The following is a 17,656-nucleotide window of genomic DNA, read 5'->3' on the forward strand; positions in this document are numbered from 1 at the left end:
AAACTCCGGCATCTTCTTCCTCCGAGCTTCTACGAGAGCTCCCACGATACTGAGTTTCGAGCTTCAATAGTAGTTGTTGGGCAAGGTTCCGACTATCCAGCCTAGAGCTCCAATGACGATACCTGTGCGAAGAGCTCCAACGACGACTCCTCAGTGAAGAGCTTCGACTACGACTCGGGCAGTAGCTCCTGGGGAACGATCTCTGAGCTTCAACAACAGCTCTTGGTGTGAAGAGCTTCGAGTCTGGGACAAGGGATCAAGAGTGGGAGTCGAGCCACTGTAATGGAGCATGGGTCTTAGGTCGGTAAAGAGCTGGGAGCTTCTTTTACAACTTCGCTCTAAGGTTTGTGGATTTGGGTTTTATTTTTTGAGAGGAAGACAGGGAATCGAGCTTGTGAAGGCAAGAAGAAGAAAAAGGAAAGAAAGAAGGAGTGGTGGAGGAGGAAGATGAAGACATAAAATCTGTGTTGATTTTTTTTTTTTTACTGATTTTGTGTTCTTGACTGAATTTGTTAGGAAAATTTATGTTTTTTAAAACCCAAATTGATGGTGTTTTTTTAATTAGAGTTAAGATTTTAGTTTATTTATTTTTAATTAATTATGATTTTGGATTAAGTTTTTGTTTTAATTAGTAAATATTTACAAATTAGTAATTTTGATTTGTTAATTAGTTTTAAGCTTTTAATTTTCTTTTTCATATTAATTTCTATATTTTTTTATTATTTTAAATTCATTTTTAATTATTTTTAAAATTTTAAAATCTATTAAATTAATTTTTAAAATTAGTTATGAGCTGGACCAATCACGTAATGATATGTAATGGTCCATTCATCATCAAATGGAGCTCAACTATCGGGGACTAATAGAATTATAATTTTTCTCACTTTAAGTACTTTACCCACTAAACAAAAGATTGGGTCCATGTCAGATATTTTTCCCAAAGGGTACTTATGTTACAAATATCTCTTTTGTAAATAAAATTTTGGAGGTAATTTTTATAATTATTTTATATTATTGGTATATAATTGTAAAATTCCATTTCATTAAGCTAGAAAAAACATTGTTCGGAAATTTCCTTTCTGATTATTGTAGACCGTCGATCACAGATTCGGGCCTTTGCGTGTTACGCGAGCAAAGTCCAGACAAGAGACACGGGCTTGGGTTGGGGCCCATAAGGCCCAAAAAAGCAAATGCAAAAAAAGACGGTGAAGTTGAAACTTAAGTTGACGCACACGTGTGATATAAACGTGTGAACATCAGCGCACTACGAATTTTCCAACACCCCCCCCCCGTTCCTATCTCTTTCCTTAACATTTTTACTGTACATTTTCAACTCTTTTAGCTTTTTTTTTTTAATAAAAAAATTACAATATTTTAAATTCCATTATTGCCCCTCCCCTCACCACCACCACCACCACCACTTTACCACAGCCGTAGAAACACAAGAAAGGAATTTAGAGATATATTAATAAAACTACAGAATCGCCCAAATCGCATTCCGATCGATTTTCTGAGTGACTCGGTCGAGTTGCTATCTCTGGTTTCAGCTATGTCGGAGAGAATGGAGTTAGCCAAGCTTTGTAGCTCTCGTGACTGGTCCAAGGCCATCAGAGTCCTTGACTCGTTGCTTTCTCAGTCTTGTGCTATCCAAGACCTCTGGTTTGTTTTGTTCCCACTTTTTTTTCCTCCGATCTCCAACTCAATGAAAATGGTGTTCGATTGTTTGTAACTTTGAATGTTGCACTGTCTTTCTCAGTAATCGAGCATTTTGCTATAGCCAATTGGAGTTGCACAAGCATGTGATTAAAGATTGCGACAGGGCGCTGCAGCTTAACCCCGCGCTTCTCCAAGCTTACATTCTCAAAGGTACTTTCCTTATTTTGATCACACTTCTTTATATTTTGTGTGAGATTCTTTGGCATATTTATGTAAAAATTTAGGCCCAATTTAAATATGACACTTGTGTTTTTTGTTGTAATCCTTCCCTTTTGAATATGATTTTTGGATAATCAGGGTTTGTAGAAGTTGAATTTAGTCACTTTATGTTTATATACGGATTATGTTTAGTTTAAATTGCAAGGTGCACTACCATTGATTGACTTCTGTATCTTATTGGTGATGAGCTTTAACGTCTGTGAGGATTGGAAGATGAAATGAAGCTCGGTTACTGGGCGGTTTGGTTTGTTAGTTATATTTTTTTTTTAAAAAAAGGTTATAGAACACGACACTTTTATTTTTAGAGAAGAAATTTTAATAAAATGTCCCTTTTATGCGTTAAATATATGACTTACAAGTGAGTTTTGACAACTGTTCCAAATCTAAGAGGTTGCTCTGTGTTTGTTGGTATTGATGAAATGCGGGATAAATCCGTAACAAGAACACAAATTGAATAACTTTTATACTTTCTACTTCTGTGTTTGGTGATAAGGTTTAGGCTCACATTAATTGCTTACATTGTGTTTGATTTGAAATTTTTTTGGTTGGCAACCTGGTGCTTTATGTTATCTAGGTCGTGCATTTTCTGCTTTGGGAAGGAAAGAAGATGCAGTTTTGGTTTGGGAGCAAGGTTACGAACATGCTGTCCACCATTCTGCTGATTTAAAACAGTTGCTAGAACTGGAAGAGCTTTTGAAAGTTGCCAAACAGGAGAAATGTTCTGTACTTGAAAATCATGCAATAGAGTCTGAGTCATCTATGGTTGTATCAGAATCAGGGCCTCTGATTAGTGAGAATGCAATTGAAATTACTGTGAGTCAAAATCATTTGGATGATCCGTCTAACTCATGTAACCATTCTTTAGAGGTGTACAGTACATCTACGAACAATGATAATGTCTGCAATGGTATAAGTGAGAAGGACACAAGGGCAGGACGTGTTGGTAGCCAAATGAACGGGAATCATGATGTTCCCAATAAATTGAGCTACGAGTCTGAATCGTGTGATGACTCTAGTGATAATTGTAGTAAATTATCAAAAATTTCAAGCAACTCATGTGCTTTAACTCAAACTCCTTTTACAGGGAGTACTAAATTAGAGATACCACGTACTGAAATAAGTGATGAGTCTAACAAAAATAAAAAGTTCTGTGTTACTAGAATATCAAAGACCAAGTCAATAAGTGTGGATTTTCGTCTATCGAGAGGTATAGCAGAGGTATGTATCATAATGTCTTTTTGGAGTACAATTACTATTTGTAAGAATATTCTGTGTTGTGGAACATATGTTCTGTACTTCTATTAAACAATTTTTCATTAACAGGTGAATGAAGGAAAATATGCTCGTGCTATATCTATCTTTGATCAGGTAATAGTTCAGGGCCTCAAGTCATCTATGTCTTTCAAGAGAAATTCACTATAAAGAACTTCCGTTACTCTTCTTTTTTTTACTTGTACTTTATTTTTTCTTCTTCCTGAGTTAGTTGGTTGGGAGCAATGGCTCAGGATGTTAATGTGATAAGCCTGTAACTAAGCTATACACATTTAACTTTACAACTATGATATTCACAGCTATTGAAAGAGGATCCTAACTATCCCGAGGCTCTAATAGGGAGGGGAACAGCATTTGCTTTCCAACGAGAACTTGAGGCTGCAATAGCTGATTTTACTAAGGTACTTTAACAACCAATACCTAGAAGATCTAAAAACATTGAGTACTTTTCAAGTTTTCATATAACAGTATATTTGATTTATATTTTAGGCCATAGAAATAAATCCAGCAGCATGTGAGGCATGGAAGCGGAGAGGACAAGCCCGAGCTGCCTTGGGGGAATTTCTTGTGGTGAGATGTCATGGGCTTATCCTTGGAGACTTCTTTGTTCTTCTGAATCTTTTAATTAGGATTAAAATGAGCTCTAAAGAGAGGACTTCTAGGAGGATGACGTTTTCATGACCAGCCTGTACTGATAACAACAGCTTTAGTTATTCGAATAGCCAAATTAGTAATTTCTGAGAAACTTATAAGAATATTGTTGTTTGTTACTACTTCTCTAGATTTGACAAATATGCTTTGCATATTGAATTTCTTCCAGGCCATTGAAGATTTGTCCAATGCATTAGAGTTTGAACCAAACTCAGCTGATATTCTACATGAAAGGGGTAACTTTCAACAAAACTTGCCTTCTCAGTTGTGGTTCAGCTTTTATGATGGTTTTTATGTATATTTGCCTTGAATCAATGAAATTCAATAATTATATGCATTATGTATATGTATATGCATCTAAGCATCTTCATTATATGGCATCTTTCGATGAAGTGTTTTTATGAAGATGTAGCATAATCTGTTAAAAGTTATTACTGATGGTCTGAAAACAACAAAAAATGCAAGTTTGATGTAGGACAATTTTTTAGTTGCCAACATGTCACTTTATTTACTGGGATGCTTAGTTTTTGCATCCAAACTGAACTGATGAAGTTTGTGTATCAATTCAAAAGAGGACAATAACATTGTTTGAGACTTGAGAGTGCAAATCAGTAACAGAATAGAACGATCTTGTTGCAGGTATTGTTAATTTCAAGTTCAAGGATTTCTATGCCGCTGTGGAAGATTTGTCCACATGTGTGAAACTTGACAAGAATAATACATCGGCATATACATACTTGGTGAGTTTGCTACTATGCTGATTATTATTGTTGTTGTTGTTTCGGAAAGGAAAACTATACTAATTTTGGAGCCTGATAGATGTTCATGCAGCTTTGACCCAACCTTTGTCTGAAATTGCTCGCAAATTTGGTTTTTTCAGGGTTTGGCCTTGTCTTCAATTGGTGAATATAAGAAGGCAGAGGAGGCACATTTGACATCTATTCAACTGGATCGGAATTTTCTTGAGGCATGGGGTCATCTAACTCAGGTATGACTTTTCACTTTGTTTACCCATTGGGACTGATTTTCATCTTACACTATAATTGCATTTTTTCTACTTGGTATAATTGTCTAGCCTTGACTCGATGCCTGCATTATTTGTTGCACAATTACAGTCTTGCATGGTTTTAGACTTTTAATTGGTTAATCAAAATTTTAAAGAGTAAAGATAAGTTTTTGTATGGTGGGGGTATATGTAAATTTTGGTAGCTGTGGTTTTATTGCAGTTCTATCAAGATATGGCAAACTCAACCAAGGCTTTGGAATGTCTTCATCAAGTTCTACAAATTGATGGAAGGTGAGTGTTGTTGTTGATATAAATTCAAGTAATCCATGTATCAATTGCTATGTTCATATGCCTAATTATTGATGGATGAATTTATGGTTGAAACTTGCTCAGTAATCTTAATTCCTTTTGCTAGGTTTTCCAAGGCATATCATTTGCGTGGTCTTTTGCTTCATGGAATGGGAGAGCATAGGTAAGCTCTATAAAAGCAATGCTATTTTAGATAGGATGAGTAATTATAAACAATATATGGAGAACTCAGAATTGTTTTTTGGAGTATGGGATCCAATGATAGCTTAGGTTAGTGATAGGTTTTATAGCTTGAGAAGATAATTTAGTTATTTTGGATGAGAATCTTTGGTATGCTGTTCTTTTGATGGACCTTTTTCTCATATAATAGTTTGGATAAGAAACAAAACTCACTGTAGAAAGTGAGAGGACTGCTTTTTCAATATGACCAATGAAGGCAGAGAAACATAAAAGATTAATATCTACTTTAATAAATGATAGGGAAGATCCAAAAACTTTATTTGGGACTTCATAATGAACATGTTCAAAATGAAGGGACAAATTGTTTTAGTAGTACTTGGAATCTGATGTTGATTCCTTAATGTACGATATTGGTGTTTGCCTGAATGTTCTCCTTTTGATTTTATATTTGTTATGGTAAAGACAATTCATGATTATCACTTTCAATGTTTCATAACCAACTTATAAATTTCAGGAAGGCTATTAAAGATTTGTCAACTGAGTTGAGCATTGACCAAGCAAATATTGAGTGTTTTTATTTGCGAGCTTCCTGCTATCATGCTGTAGGAGAATATAAAGAGGCGGTAATAAGAGTTTTTTTTTTCTTCCAATTACTTTTACAGTCTGCATGTTCAGATGTGACATTGATTTGTTCATATGGCAGGTTAAGGATTATGATGCTGCACTAGATTTGGAACTAGACTCAATGGACAAGTTTGTACTGCAATGCCTGGCTTTTTATCAGGTTAAATTATTGTGGTGTAGTTATTATTTAATGATATTTTTTGTAATTTATGTAAACAATACCTTCCTTTTTTTTAATGATTAACATTCATTTCTTCAGGAGTAGTTATATAAAAAAGAGGTATTGAGAATTCAGCTACCTGATGATACCTGGAAATATATGATAATTCTCTGATTTTTTTCTTTCTTTTTTCCTTCCCAGAAAGAATTAGCTTTGTACACAGCTTCCAAGATAAACAGCGAATTTAATGAGTTTGATATTGATGGTGATATCGATCCACTTTTTAAGGTAATATGGGTATATATTTCTATTTCACCTTTTTTTTTTTAAATGGTGATACTGATCCGTTGAACTTAGCTACATAGTTTTTCATGTAGCTTCATGATCATGTAAGGCTTCCTTGTACATTAAGCTGAGTTAGTTCTCTCTTGCTTTATCCAATTTTTATGCTGATTTCCAAATGTTAAATGAATTTTCAGGAGTACTGGTGCAAAAGATTGCATCCCAAAAATGTATGCGAAAAAGTTTATAGGCAGCCTCCTCTTCGTGAATCTTTGAAGAAGGGCAAACCTAGAAAGCAAGATCTTGTTGTCAATAAGCATAAGACTACACTTCTCCAGGCTGCTGATTCGATTGGGAAGAAAATTCAATATGATTGCTCCGGTTTCTTACCAAATAGGCGACAGGTATTTTTTTACCTCAGAAATCAGACAAAAGGTTTCCCTTCGTTTTAAGTAGATTTTTTGCTTTCTGCTATAAAACTTAGAATCTAGCTGGGTCTCATTATGTTTATTACTTTAATTCTAAAGCTTCACATCAATTAAGCATTTTATTTTATAAGAAATGAGAACATCAATTGAGCATCTAGTTTCAGATATTTGTAGCTAAAGTCACGTCCATCTTTTCTGTTGTTCATTTCTCTTTCCCTTTATAGCTTGATTCTGAATGAATAAATTTCAGTAATTCCTGCATATATACCTGCCTTTTTATAATAATATATATTTTTTATAATATAGACATCATTGTTTCTGCCTTACTTTTTTTTTAAGCTTGAATGTGTTCGTATTACCAGCATCGAATGGCAGGATTGGCAGCTATTGAAATTGCACAAAAGGTTTCAAAAGCTTGGCGCAAGTATTTGAATAAAAGCACATCAAGAAATAGTAAGAAAGCACGAAGAAGGGATAGAATTAATATGCCCAGCCAGAATAGAGGCGGTGCTGGCTGTAGTACAAGCGGCTACTCAGAGACCAGTACTGCCTATGGTACTTTAGAAGACAAATCATTTGGCAATACTATGATGTCATGGCAAGATGTTTACTCAATTGCTGTCAAATGGAGACAAATTTCTGAACCTTGTGATCCTGTTGTGTGGATTAACAAATTAAGGTATTTCATTTTCATCTTGATTTTGCTTGTGCTTTTGTGTGATAAAAGTCAAATTATGTAAGTTTCAATGAAATCCTGTGCAATTCAGTGAAGAGTTCAATTCTGGATTTGGATCTCATACGCCAATGGTTCTTGGGCAAGCAAAAGTTGTCCGCTACTTCCCAAATTTCGGAAGGTAATGGTACTATTTTAGCTTTGTAAAATTTAATTGACTTTTCCTTATGCGAAACTCATGCACATTATTTTGTGATGCTGCAGAACATTAGAGGTTGCAAAGAGGGTCATAAAAGATAAACAACATGTGTATAACAAAGCAGATGAGGTCATTGATCTTTCTGGAGATAAGAAGTTGCAAGATGTGAGTTATTTTCTATACTGAGAAAATATTAAGAAAAGAATTTCTGAAGAGATATCACTTTGATTTTTTTTTTTTGGTCCTACTAAGTAGGACTTCTTATTTTTTCTTACAATCAATCTATACCTTGAATTTTAGGTTTATTCTTTCATACTTGTGTTATTGAAAGCAATTTTTAGGTTTTCTGACATGGCTCCATAGCCTGGATTAATAAAGAGTTACAACCGAGGCTTCTCTAATCTGGAAGACTTTAGGTGTCATTAATTTTAGTTTACATTGTGTCATATATGAAGCAGTTTTTATCAAGTTATATTTAAAGTGGTACTGAAATAATTTAAAATACTAGTATCAGTGAAATTCTTATGGTTCTTTTCTTGTTATTTTCGATGTGATTCAGGCAGTATTTTAAATAGTTTTAGTTATTTTTAAGGTTACGAAGAGACTACCCATCCTATGTTGCAATGTCATTTTTTTGTTTGTTCTGCTATGGATGGATCATAGTAGGTGGACTTCTGCTCATAGATTTTTTAATACTGACCTCACTGGCAGATTATGGATGCAAATTCTTGCGCTGATCTCTACAGAACAGTTGGCGAAGACTTCTGGCTGGCCACCTGGTGTAGCAGCACTGCCTTTGAGGGGTAATACTGCATACAATATATAACAGTTAGTTTTTTCTGGCAATAAGTGTCATGCGCCTAGTTACTAGTTGTTTATTATTGTTTCAGGAAGCGGCTTGAAGGGACAAGGATTACCCTACTCAAAATGTATACCTCTCTTTTCTTCTGCTAATATATTTATTTATATAACATAATATATATATATATATCTTGCTTAACCTTGAATTTGTATTTTGAAAAATTCTCCATATAGGGAAGAGCGAGGATTTGACTTTGCAATCAGGACACCTTGTACCCCTTTTAGATGGGATGAGTTTGAGGCTGAAATGGTGATGACATGGGAGGTATGTTACTCCACATCTCACCAGAAAATCAATGTTGATCTAAACCCACACCATCAGTGCAGCTTCGGAAACCTATTCCAATGTTTTTTGCTGTACTGCTCTAGTAGATTTCAGTCATGCTGTCATTCAGAATCTGTAAACAAAAATACCATTGCTTTTTTTGGCGTGCCAGATTTGGTTCTGAATATTTTACAGAGTTTATTTTCCTTGGATTTTCTCATTACATACCTTTCACAAAGTAATGTGTGCTATTTTCCCTATATTTTTTGCTCCATCATTTGGTTAATTAAAGTGCAGCATTTGATCTTTTTAATAATGGATTGGCAGGCTATATGTAAAGCTTATTGCGTTGAAAATTTTGGGTCTACTGATTTCGATGCGCTTGAAAGTGTCAGAGATGCTATTTTAAGGATGACATATTACTGGTATATTACTTATTCTTGGGTGGAGAGCGTGCTTTGGCTGTCATACAATTTGGTACATATAAGCAAAACTGAACTGCTTTCAGGTACAATTTCATGCCACTTTCCAGAGGATCTGCTGTCGCTGGGTTCACAGTTATGCTTGGATTGCTTCTTGCTGCCAATATGAGGTTCACAGGAAGCATCCCAAAAGGCCTACAGGTGGATTGGGAAGCCATTCTGAACTTGGACCCAGGCTCTTTTGTAGATTCTATAAAAAGCTGGCTTTATCCATCTCTGGAAGTCACAACATCTTGGAAAGAATATCCAGACGTTGCATCCACTTTTACAACAACAGGATCAGTTGTTGCTGCTTTGAGCTCTTACAATGATTGAGTTTCTTACTTTCTTTAACCACGAGAAGTGGAGGAGGTAAGTTCAATGCATTTAAAGTTTCAAGAACATAGTAGGGATCACTGGTTCCCCCCATTATAATGATTGCCAATGCTAGCCGAGTTTGCTGGGTATAGTTATGATGCAACTTTTTCTGTTTTGCATCCATAGCATTAGCCTTTCAAACTTGAATAGTTCTTATCATCATAAAATAATCTTTGGGGAAAAAAATTAAAATTATTTTATTGTATTGACATTGTGTTACTGTTAAACCCAATAATGAATTGATTGGTTCGTTGATTTGGTAAAAGTTGTTTATGCAAATTGGTTTATTTATCGCCCTTTACTTGTATGCTCTTCACGTAATCCCTTATGTTCTGATATACTTAATTTGACCTTATCTCAGCTAATAAACATCTTGGCGCAGTTGACTGGAAAGAATGCGGATTTAACAACATGTATGCATGCCCTACCTGCTTAATTTAAGGCATTGCAAAATTTGTTGTACAGTATTTCGGACAATAAAATTGCTAGCTTTAATTCGTAGCCTTAGATTGACAATTCATATATTTGCTTGAATAGATGAATAAGGATTTAACGGGTTTCAAAATGTTTGTGGCACTTGCGGTCTGTGATTATATGTTTGGTGAATAATCTTTGTCATTAACAACTTATTTTCGATATCCGGTTTTAATTATTTATTTTCCATAAGAAACAAGTTTAAAGAATGTGGTTAGATTATCTGCATGGGAGGGATTAAAGCTCGGAGGCCAAGGAACATGATATACAATGAAACTTGTGATTAGTTTAAAAAGGTTTTCTAGAAGGTGTTTATGCTTTGTCCAACAAATCCAATAATAGATATGCCAGACCTACTAAAAGACAACTAGAGATATAACTTTGACAGATATTAGTTACCAAATACAATTATTTAATTTCGTTTCTTATGTAAAAGTTAGTGTTTGGTAGGATCCCATTCCATCCAAATCTAGAGAAAATCTTTCTAGGGTTTTTGGCTAAGATACATTAATCTTTGCCAAAGTGTATTAATCTGAAAAAGTAACTACTAATCAGATCGACAATGGATCGAAGTTGGACACCATTGATTGTCAACTAGCTCGTAATGGCATTAAAAAAATAAAATAAGAAATTAGTTAGGAACTTGCCCTTTTTACTAAAGATTAATAAATTGTTCACGTGCCAATTAAGAATCGAATTTGACAAGCACTTGTGTTCTGAGATATTTGTTATGATGACAATATATATAGACCTATCCCCATATAAAATATTATTATAATATGTTTAAGGGGACAATATATTTGCAGATGCAACTAAAGGCTATATATACATTAGTAAACAACATTACAAGTGAAATGTACAATATTTATGCTTCTCTCAGGCTCAAAACTATTGTAATCATCCAACCGTAGAGCAGAGAAGTTTGACCCCATGTAGTCATGTTCGTCAAACGGTCAATATTTATTAAGCAATCTTTCTAATGTGTTTCCCGGCATAATGAGCTCTCTAGATTCTTGTTCTTTTTGACCTGTTTTTTTTGTTCGCGTGTGCGAAGCTGCCAACCTATTATTGACGCCGTTACTTTTCTTACTACCACGTCCCAACATTTGTAGCTTTCTTCTCCTCAATTGTTTTTCGACCGAAGGTTTTAAAATGGTAGATTTACCTGTGGAAAAAAAAAAACATGTAGAGAAATTTGATTAAAAATAAAGCTGGTTCGGCTAAAGTTTAGTGTCAAATGCACCTCCTAAACCTTAACAACACAACACGTCGAAAGCACAGAACAAAGACCATGAGAAAGACTTACAGTGAGGAGTCATTATGTTCTGATCAACTTCATCATGACCGTTAATTTCTTTTGCTATATCTTCATGGTCGTTGTTACACGACTTAGAACTGGCCCGAGCAAAAATCCACGTGGCGTTTATCTGTTTGTTGATCATACATGCTGAGTAGTAGGGGATCCTGCCGCGTTCGCTGGTCTTCTCAGACTTGATTCTCTCTCTGACAAACGTCAAGCAATCCATCAAACTCTCTCTCGCTAACCCTTTCATGTCATAAGCCTGGGACCTCCTCCACAGGCTCTTACAATGAGGACTCACGGAACTAGATAAACACAAAGCTCTGGTTGTGTCACTAATGGCCGAATCCGGTTGTCTCAGTAGTAAATAACACTGAGCTCTATTGCTATGAATCACAATTCTCTCTTTTCTCCTCTTTAATGGACACAAGAACAAAGCTTTCGAATATTTCTTCACAGCATTTTCAATATCCCCAGACCAAAAGTGTAAATTTCCTTCCTTTTTGAATTGTCCCACCAAAGTTTTTCTCTCACTGATCTCTTCTTCACTCATTATCTTCTCTCTCTTTTTTCTATCAACCTTCATATCCCATACCTCTTCTAAAGCTTTCTCCGCCTTCTTACTCTTCAATCTTAAATCACCATACTTGATTTTATGGTAATCCTGCAAAAGGGTCTGAGTGATTCTCTGTCCAACTTTTGGTTTTCCTCCACAGCTTCGAAGCTCGACCAAATCACCAAGACAAAGAACTGAGATTCCAATAACTTTATATCTGGTTTCTGGGTCTTTGAGAAGAAGCAGAAGAGAATCAATGGCCATGATTTGCCAATCGTCCGATGACCTCGATATATTACATATCGTCTCTATAACTTGGTCCAAATCTGCTATACTTCGTCGTCCCATTTTGGTTTCACAAAGAGTTCTGATCAGTCCAATGCCAGATGGCGATCTCGGATTGGCTAAACCACCCCACATTCCACAAAGCTCCTCCAAAAAAAATTTGTTACAGATTATTTCCAAAGACCTTTCTCTACAAGCAATGCAATTAAGAAGATAAAGAGACCAACACTGGAGCTGGCTAGCCCATTTCTCTGCTTTTTTATTCTCAATCTCCAACCCACCAAGCCCTTTGGTAAGCAGATTAGAATGATACTTAAGTCTTTTCTTGTAGCTCAGACCAATAAACTTGTCGTATACCTCGTCGAGACAAGTCAAAGCTATCTCCATCGATAGTTCCACGACCTCTTTTTCATGCCCTGCCGCAATAATGGCGTCGAAGGTTCTATCATGGCTAGCAATATGACCCAGAGCACGAGTCGCAACTCTCTTCTCGACCCAAGTACTAGTCTTTCCTCTCAAAATCTCGATTAACGGCAAAACGACACCGGATTTCACAGCCTTCTCCGCCAAGTGAGCCTTGTTCATGGTATAAGAACCGATAACGTGGGCTGCGTAGTAGGGAATATAGATGTTCTGACCGCTGACCAACCATTTCTTGTCGTTGACCGCTCTTTGAATCAGTTTTGCCATGCACTCGAAGACTCCGAGGGAAGGAAATTCAGGGTCGTTTGGTTCGGTCATAGCTATGTTCCAGAGACTAGTCAACGCCAGGACGTGTTCTTGGTCGTCTCTTTGAGGCATTTCCTTGAAGCACTGGACGAGTTTAACTCGCCGGAGGGACCTGTTGGACTCGTTCATGGCGCAGAAGAAACAAGAAGAGTCACTACAGCCCCGCCCCTCCCTATCGTCGCCCATGATAATGCCTGTTTTGTCGTTTTGTGGTTTTGTCTCGAGAAAGAAGGTGCTTGTTTTGGTTTGAAAGGGTTAAACTGGTTATCTATAGCTAAAAAGAGTGGACAACGTTAATAATTATGGTGGAGAGAGACTAAAACATATATATATATATTTATTTTTATATTTGTATATAGGCTATGGACAATGTTAGGATACGTAGCATTATATATTCCTTTTCATATATTATATACATATATATTACCAACTTGTTAAAGCCCGTACTGACCAATAACTGGGCTACATTATTGCTTCTCTAACATCAGATCCAAACACGAAGAGTTTTAACATATATGTATGCACATATAGTTATTATTATTTTAAATAAGTTTCCAATGAAGAAGCAGAAGAAGAAGAAAGAAGAAGAAGAAGAAGAAGATATAGATGATGGCCGTGGTCCAGGACCAGTAGTAAAGTTTTCAATTCTTTCTCTGGAAATATTATTATATATGTATTGAATTAATATATACAGTATGGCTTCTACTGTGATTGGTTGCCTCGTAAAAATATTATTGAGAATTGCTAAGGGCTACTATTGGTGCCCAACATTACAAGTAGGTGGCGTACCGCTATTGGTGCAATCCAATATCGGGTCTTATTTATTTGAATTTAATAAGAATTATGGGTTATCGCTAACCGATCAAGAGGTGACACCTCATGTAATGTTAAGCACCTTCAGGTCCCAAATAACAACACTCAGGATTATTTGATGAGCAACTATTATATATTATTAGTTGAACACACGAGTGACTGAAGATAAGAAATTGACAACAATTCTATTTATGGAATAATTTAAGATATGTTCTGAAAAAAAAAGGATAAAATGAAGCAATGGAACTGCATGATTTATAAAAAGAGAACCTGCAGGGATTGCTACTGCCATTATTGTACTCTATCTGAAAATCTGATATATGTATATATATATATATGTATATATTCCCTTAAAGATGAAGCAGAATTAAACCTCTTCTTCTCACGGGGTCCCCTCCATAAAAAAAAAACCAATATCATAGAACATTCAAATATAATAAAAAGGGTATATTAATAAACTAATTTTTAAGTCAGTTAAACTCAAATAAAGAAAAAGTTTAGCCAAATCCCATAATTACATAAATCTTGCAAGTACAAGTGGGTTGGTCTCAAGAAAATGCGGCTTACTATACTCCATGAAAAGCATACCTAGCTAGTTATTTAAACAAGTTATATTTTAGTCACTTCTAACTTGGTTGGTTTAATAATATTGCTACTTTACCTAAAACAAAGTGCCATTTTTGGAACATAACTTAACCTTTTAATGATTTTGATTATAGTCAATATCTTTTGGGATGTTTAGATTATATTTATAAAGATTGACAATTAATGTATCATATATATATCATCATGAATCGAAAATCAAGATGCATATATATGCCTTTGCTTCGTTTTGTTGTTCGGCGTGCACTATAAACAAGAGTTCAAGGCACATGATCTCGTGAATTGGCAACTCAGCAGCACCACTTTCATTTCATCTCTTTGATTATTCAAATCTTTTTATTTTATTTCTTCATTTTTCAAATATATATATATTTATATATATGGTGTTTGTTTTAGTTTGATAGATCATTGAAGCGTGATTTGGAAAATAAATAAATCAAAGCATGTGATCTCCTTAAAAAAAGCCTTTCGGAAAGTTTTGTAAACTTGTAAGGAATAATAATATCGTACTTTTTATTCAAACGCGTGTTTATTTAAGCTTTGACTATACATATAAATAAGCATGCCTGCAAATAATCTGTAACAGATGTGAAAGCTGTAATTCACGCACCAGAGTAGCTTTATAGAAAACCTGTTTTTTTTTTTTTGTTTAACCAAGTTCTCCACATCATTTATATTATTTATTATCAAATTAGTTTTTCAAGTCCACGGGTGTTGAAAATCTAGTAGCTATACTTTTTCAACTCAACTTCATATTAGGTTTACCAACTGGATTTTAAAGTTTGTTATGTTGACGTATCAAAGTAGAGCATAACAATGAAGATGAAACTTAGATTGAAATTATTATGAACTTTACCCACTGTAGTATCATGAACAATTCAGTTTCATGAATGAACAAGAACTTACAAAACAATTCCTAAAGACAAGGAATCTAAAGATTGAAAACAAGAAAATTTACAATAGAACAATGTAACAAAATCTTGAGCAATCCCCAAGAGAAAAAAAAAAACAATTAGTAAATAACAAAGTTGTACTAAAGCATTGACTTAAACAATGTAAGACTCCCTCTTAAATTATTGCCATAATCTTGTTGTACTTTTCTTTACGAATCTGATTTTGGTGAAATGTTAAATCTCTTAAACTTCTTTCAAAGAATAACGAGTGCTCTTTTCCTCCCGAAGTGAGTCTTGATGAAATCTTCTTCCGAAGATCCTTAGGAACACGCTTACAAGAACCAAAACTTGTTACAAAGAACAAGAGGTATACACAAAACAAGGTGCACACGACACAATAACAAGGACCTAAGGTGAACAACTTATCCTTTACAAAAACAATGAAAAATTTCTCTCAAAGAGTACAAAATATTATCAATTTTTACAAGACAAGAGAGACAATGTTTCAAGAATCCTGGCTATCTATTTATAGTTGTTTGTACATTCAGAAGAGGATCTCTTGTAATCTGGAGCAATAAAGAAATGATTTCTAAATTTCTTTATAAGAAAACAATCTGTTCGTCTGTCTGATTCTGTCTCGACAAGTTTGGCATTCGACTGGGCAATTTCTGTACTTGGGTAGAATTAAGTCCAGATTCATTTGAAAGATCAAATAATATCTTGAGGATATGTGATTTAATCTCCACAAAATTATCATGATAAGATCATATCTTCAAGGATTATAATTTCTATATTAGGAATCCTTTTAAGATATAGATAAGAATAAAACTTTTGACAACTCAATGATGAGTCACACACGATTTTTACTACATATACAATCTAGTTTTAATTCATAGAAATCATGAGAAATAAAATATATGCTCTAGAAAAATATTTGCCAAACAAGGTTCTAACAATCTCCCCCTTTTGGCATTTTTATAGACAAAACACAAATTTTTTATTTTGCTAAGAGATCAATTAGATTTGTAAAACTCCCCCTGCAAACAACATATAACTTTAAACAAACTTGTGAACAAAACATAGTTGGAATGCCAAAGTATCCAACAACCAAACATAGCAAAATATCCACATCATAACTAAAAACAAAAAAATAAAGTAAAAAAGCAAGCTGCAAACTGCTTCTCCCCCTATTTGTCTATCAAAAGGGCCAGAAGACATAAAAAAAGGAACAAAATACAAAGTTTTTTGCTTTTTATTGAAGACAAAAGAAAAAAAACTTGAAACTTTCATAGTAGTGGAATGGTGGTGGCAGAGATGCGACCAGCGAGTTGTTCCAGAGTGAACAGCTGCAACCCTTCCATGGCATTGAGACGATGATGGAGGCCATCAATATTGGTCTTCACAGAGCCAATATCGGTCTTCACAGCTGCAATGTCAGTCAACACATTGTTAGGAAATCCCCATTCCTTAGGGATTTGTTGTTATCATATATTAAATCCCTATTATCATGGGATATTATGTAATTAATGCATTATTTGTATTTATTTCAAATTTAAATGCTTGATTGTAACTTCTCAAAATAATTGGAAGATATTTTTTCAACTAGGTCTATAAATAGCATGGAGAATTTCATTTGTAGACAGACACAAATTGTACTAGAGAATACTCTGCCAAATTACTTCCTGAAAAAGCTTTGAGAGAGTATTGAGAGAAATAATATTGACTTGTGGACTAGGCAGATTTTAACTGCTGAACCACGTAACAAGCTTGTGAATTCTTCAGTAATTTCTGTAACATTATTTAGTGTTCTTTATATTTAAGCTGACGAAAAACGGTATCAACATGTCTAAACCTACCTCTAAAATAATAGTTAAAATAAGAGGACTATAGTGGTTTTTATCACATACTACGATAATGAGTTAATGACCATTAATATTGAAGTCTATTTTATATGTTATGTTTTATGTATTATGTTTTAGTAATTTTTCCTTACTGGGCATTAGGCTCATTCCTTCTTATTTAAATTGCGCAGGAAAATGAACATGGAAGGCGGGACAGATCCGAGGCGGCTTTGGCTTGTGTATTGGGCGAGAAACTAACGAAATGAACAGATGGGATTGATCGAGGATGATGTTGTTATTTTTGAGTCTTTTAAAATTATGTCTTTATGATTTTCGCACTTAGTACTTTGAATCTTTAACTTTTAATTAAAGATTTTGTTCTCCTTATTATTTTATGTATGAACAATGGGATCCCGTATTTTTGGATTTTCTATGTATTAATAAATAAAGTTATATTATTTTATGTAGTTATGTCTTA

The 17,656-nt window shown here is 34.6% G+C and overlaps 2 protein-coding genes across 2 annotated transcripts; one reads left to right on the top strand and one right to left on the bottom strand.

The window, feature by feature from the left end:
• The first annotated feature begins 752 nt into the window (after nt 1-752).
• On the top strand, nt 753-10,320 carry LOC133808530 (suppressor of RPS4-RLD 1). The gene is made up of 24 exons (XM_062245877.1): nt 753-1,659; nt 1,757-1,866; nt 2,510-3,153; nt 3,259-3,303; nt 3,507-3,608; nt 3,697-3,777; nt 4,028-4,094; nt 4,498-4,598; nt 4,739-4,846; nt 5,085-5,155; nt 5,280-5,336; nt 5,868-5,976; nt 6,057-6,137; nt 6,339-6,425; nt 6,617-6,823; nt 7,210-7,526; nt 7,615-7,701; nt 7,785-7,884; nt 8,431-8,522; nt 8,610-8,648; nt 8,755-8,845; nt 9,173-9,270; nt 9,354-9,678; nt 10,046-10,320. The coding sequence occupies exons 1-23, from the start codon at nt 1,550-1,552 to the stop codon at nt 9,640-9,642; spliced, it is 3,093 nt and encodes a 1,030-aa protein (XP_062101861.1). The 5' UTR covers nt 753-1,549; the 3' UTR covers nt 9,643-9,678; nt 10,046-10,320.
• Nucleotides 10,321-10,965: 645 nt separating this feature from the next.
• LOC133808546 (uncharacterized) lies at nt 10,966-13,765 on the bottom strand. Its single transcript, XM_062245878.1, has 2 exons — nt 11,465-13,765; nt 10,966-11,323 (listed from the first exon to the last, which is right to left on the bottom strand). Exons 1-2 carry the CDS (start codon nt 13,212-13,214, stop codon nt 11,112-11,114), a joined length of 1,962 nt encoding a protein of 653 aa, XP_062101862.1. The 5' UTR covers nt 13,215-13,765; the 3' UTR covers nt 10,966-11,111.
• Nucleotides 13,766-17,656: the final 3,891 nt, after the last annotated feature.

The sequence above is a fragment of the Humulus lupulus genome, chromosome 1, assembly GCF_963169125.1.
Source record: "Humulus lupulus chromosome 1, drHumLupu1.1, whole genome shotgun sequence".
In the NCBI taxonomy this organism is placed as follows: Eukaryota; Viridiplantae; Streptophyta; class Magnoliopsida; order Rosales; family Cannabaceae; genus Humulus; species Humulus lupulus.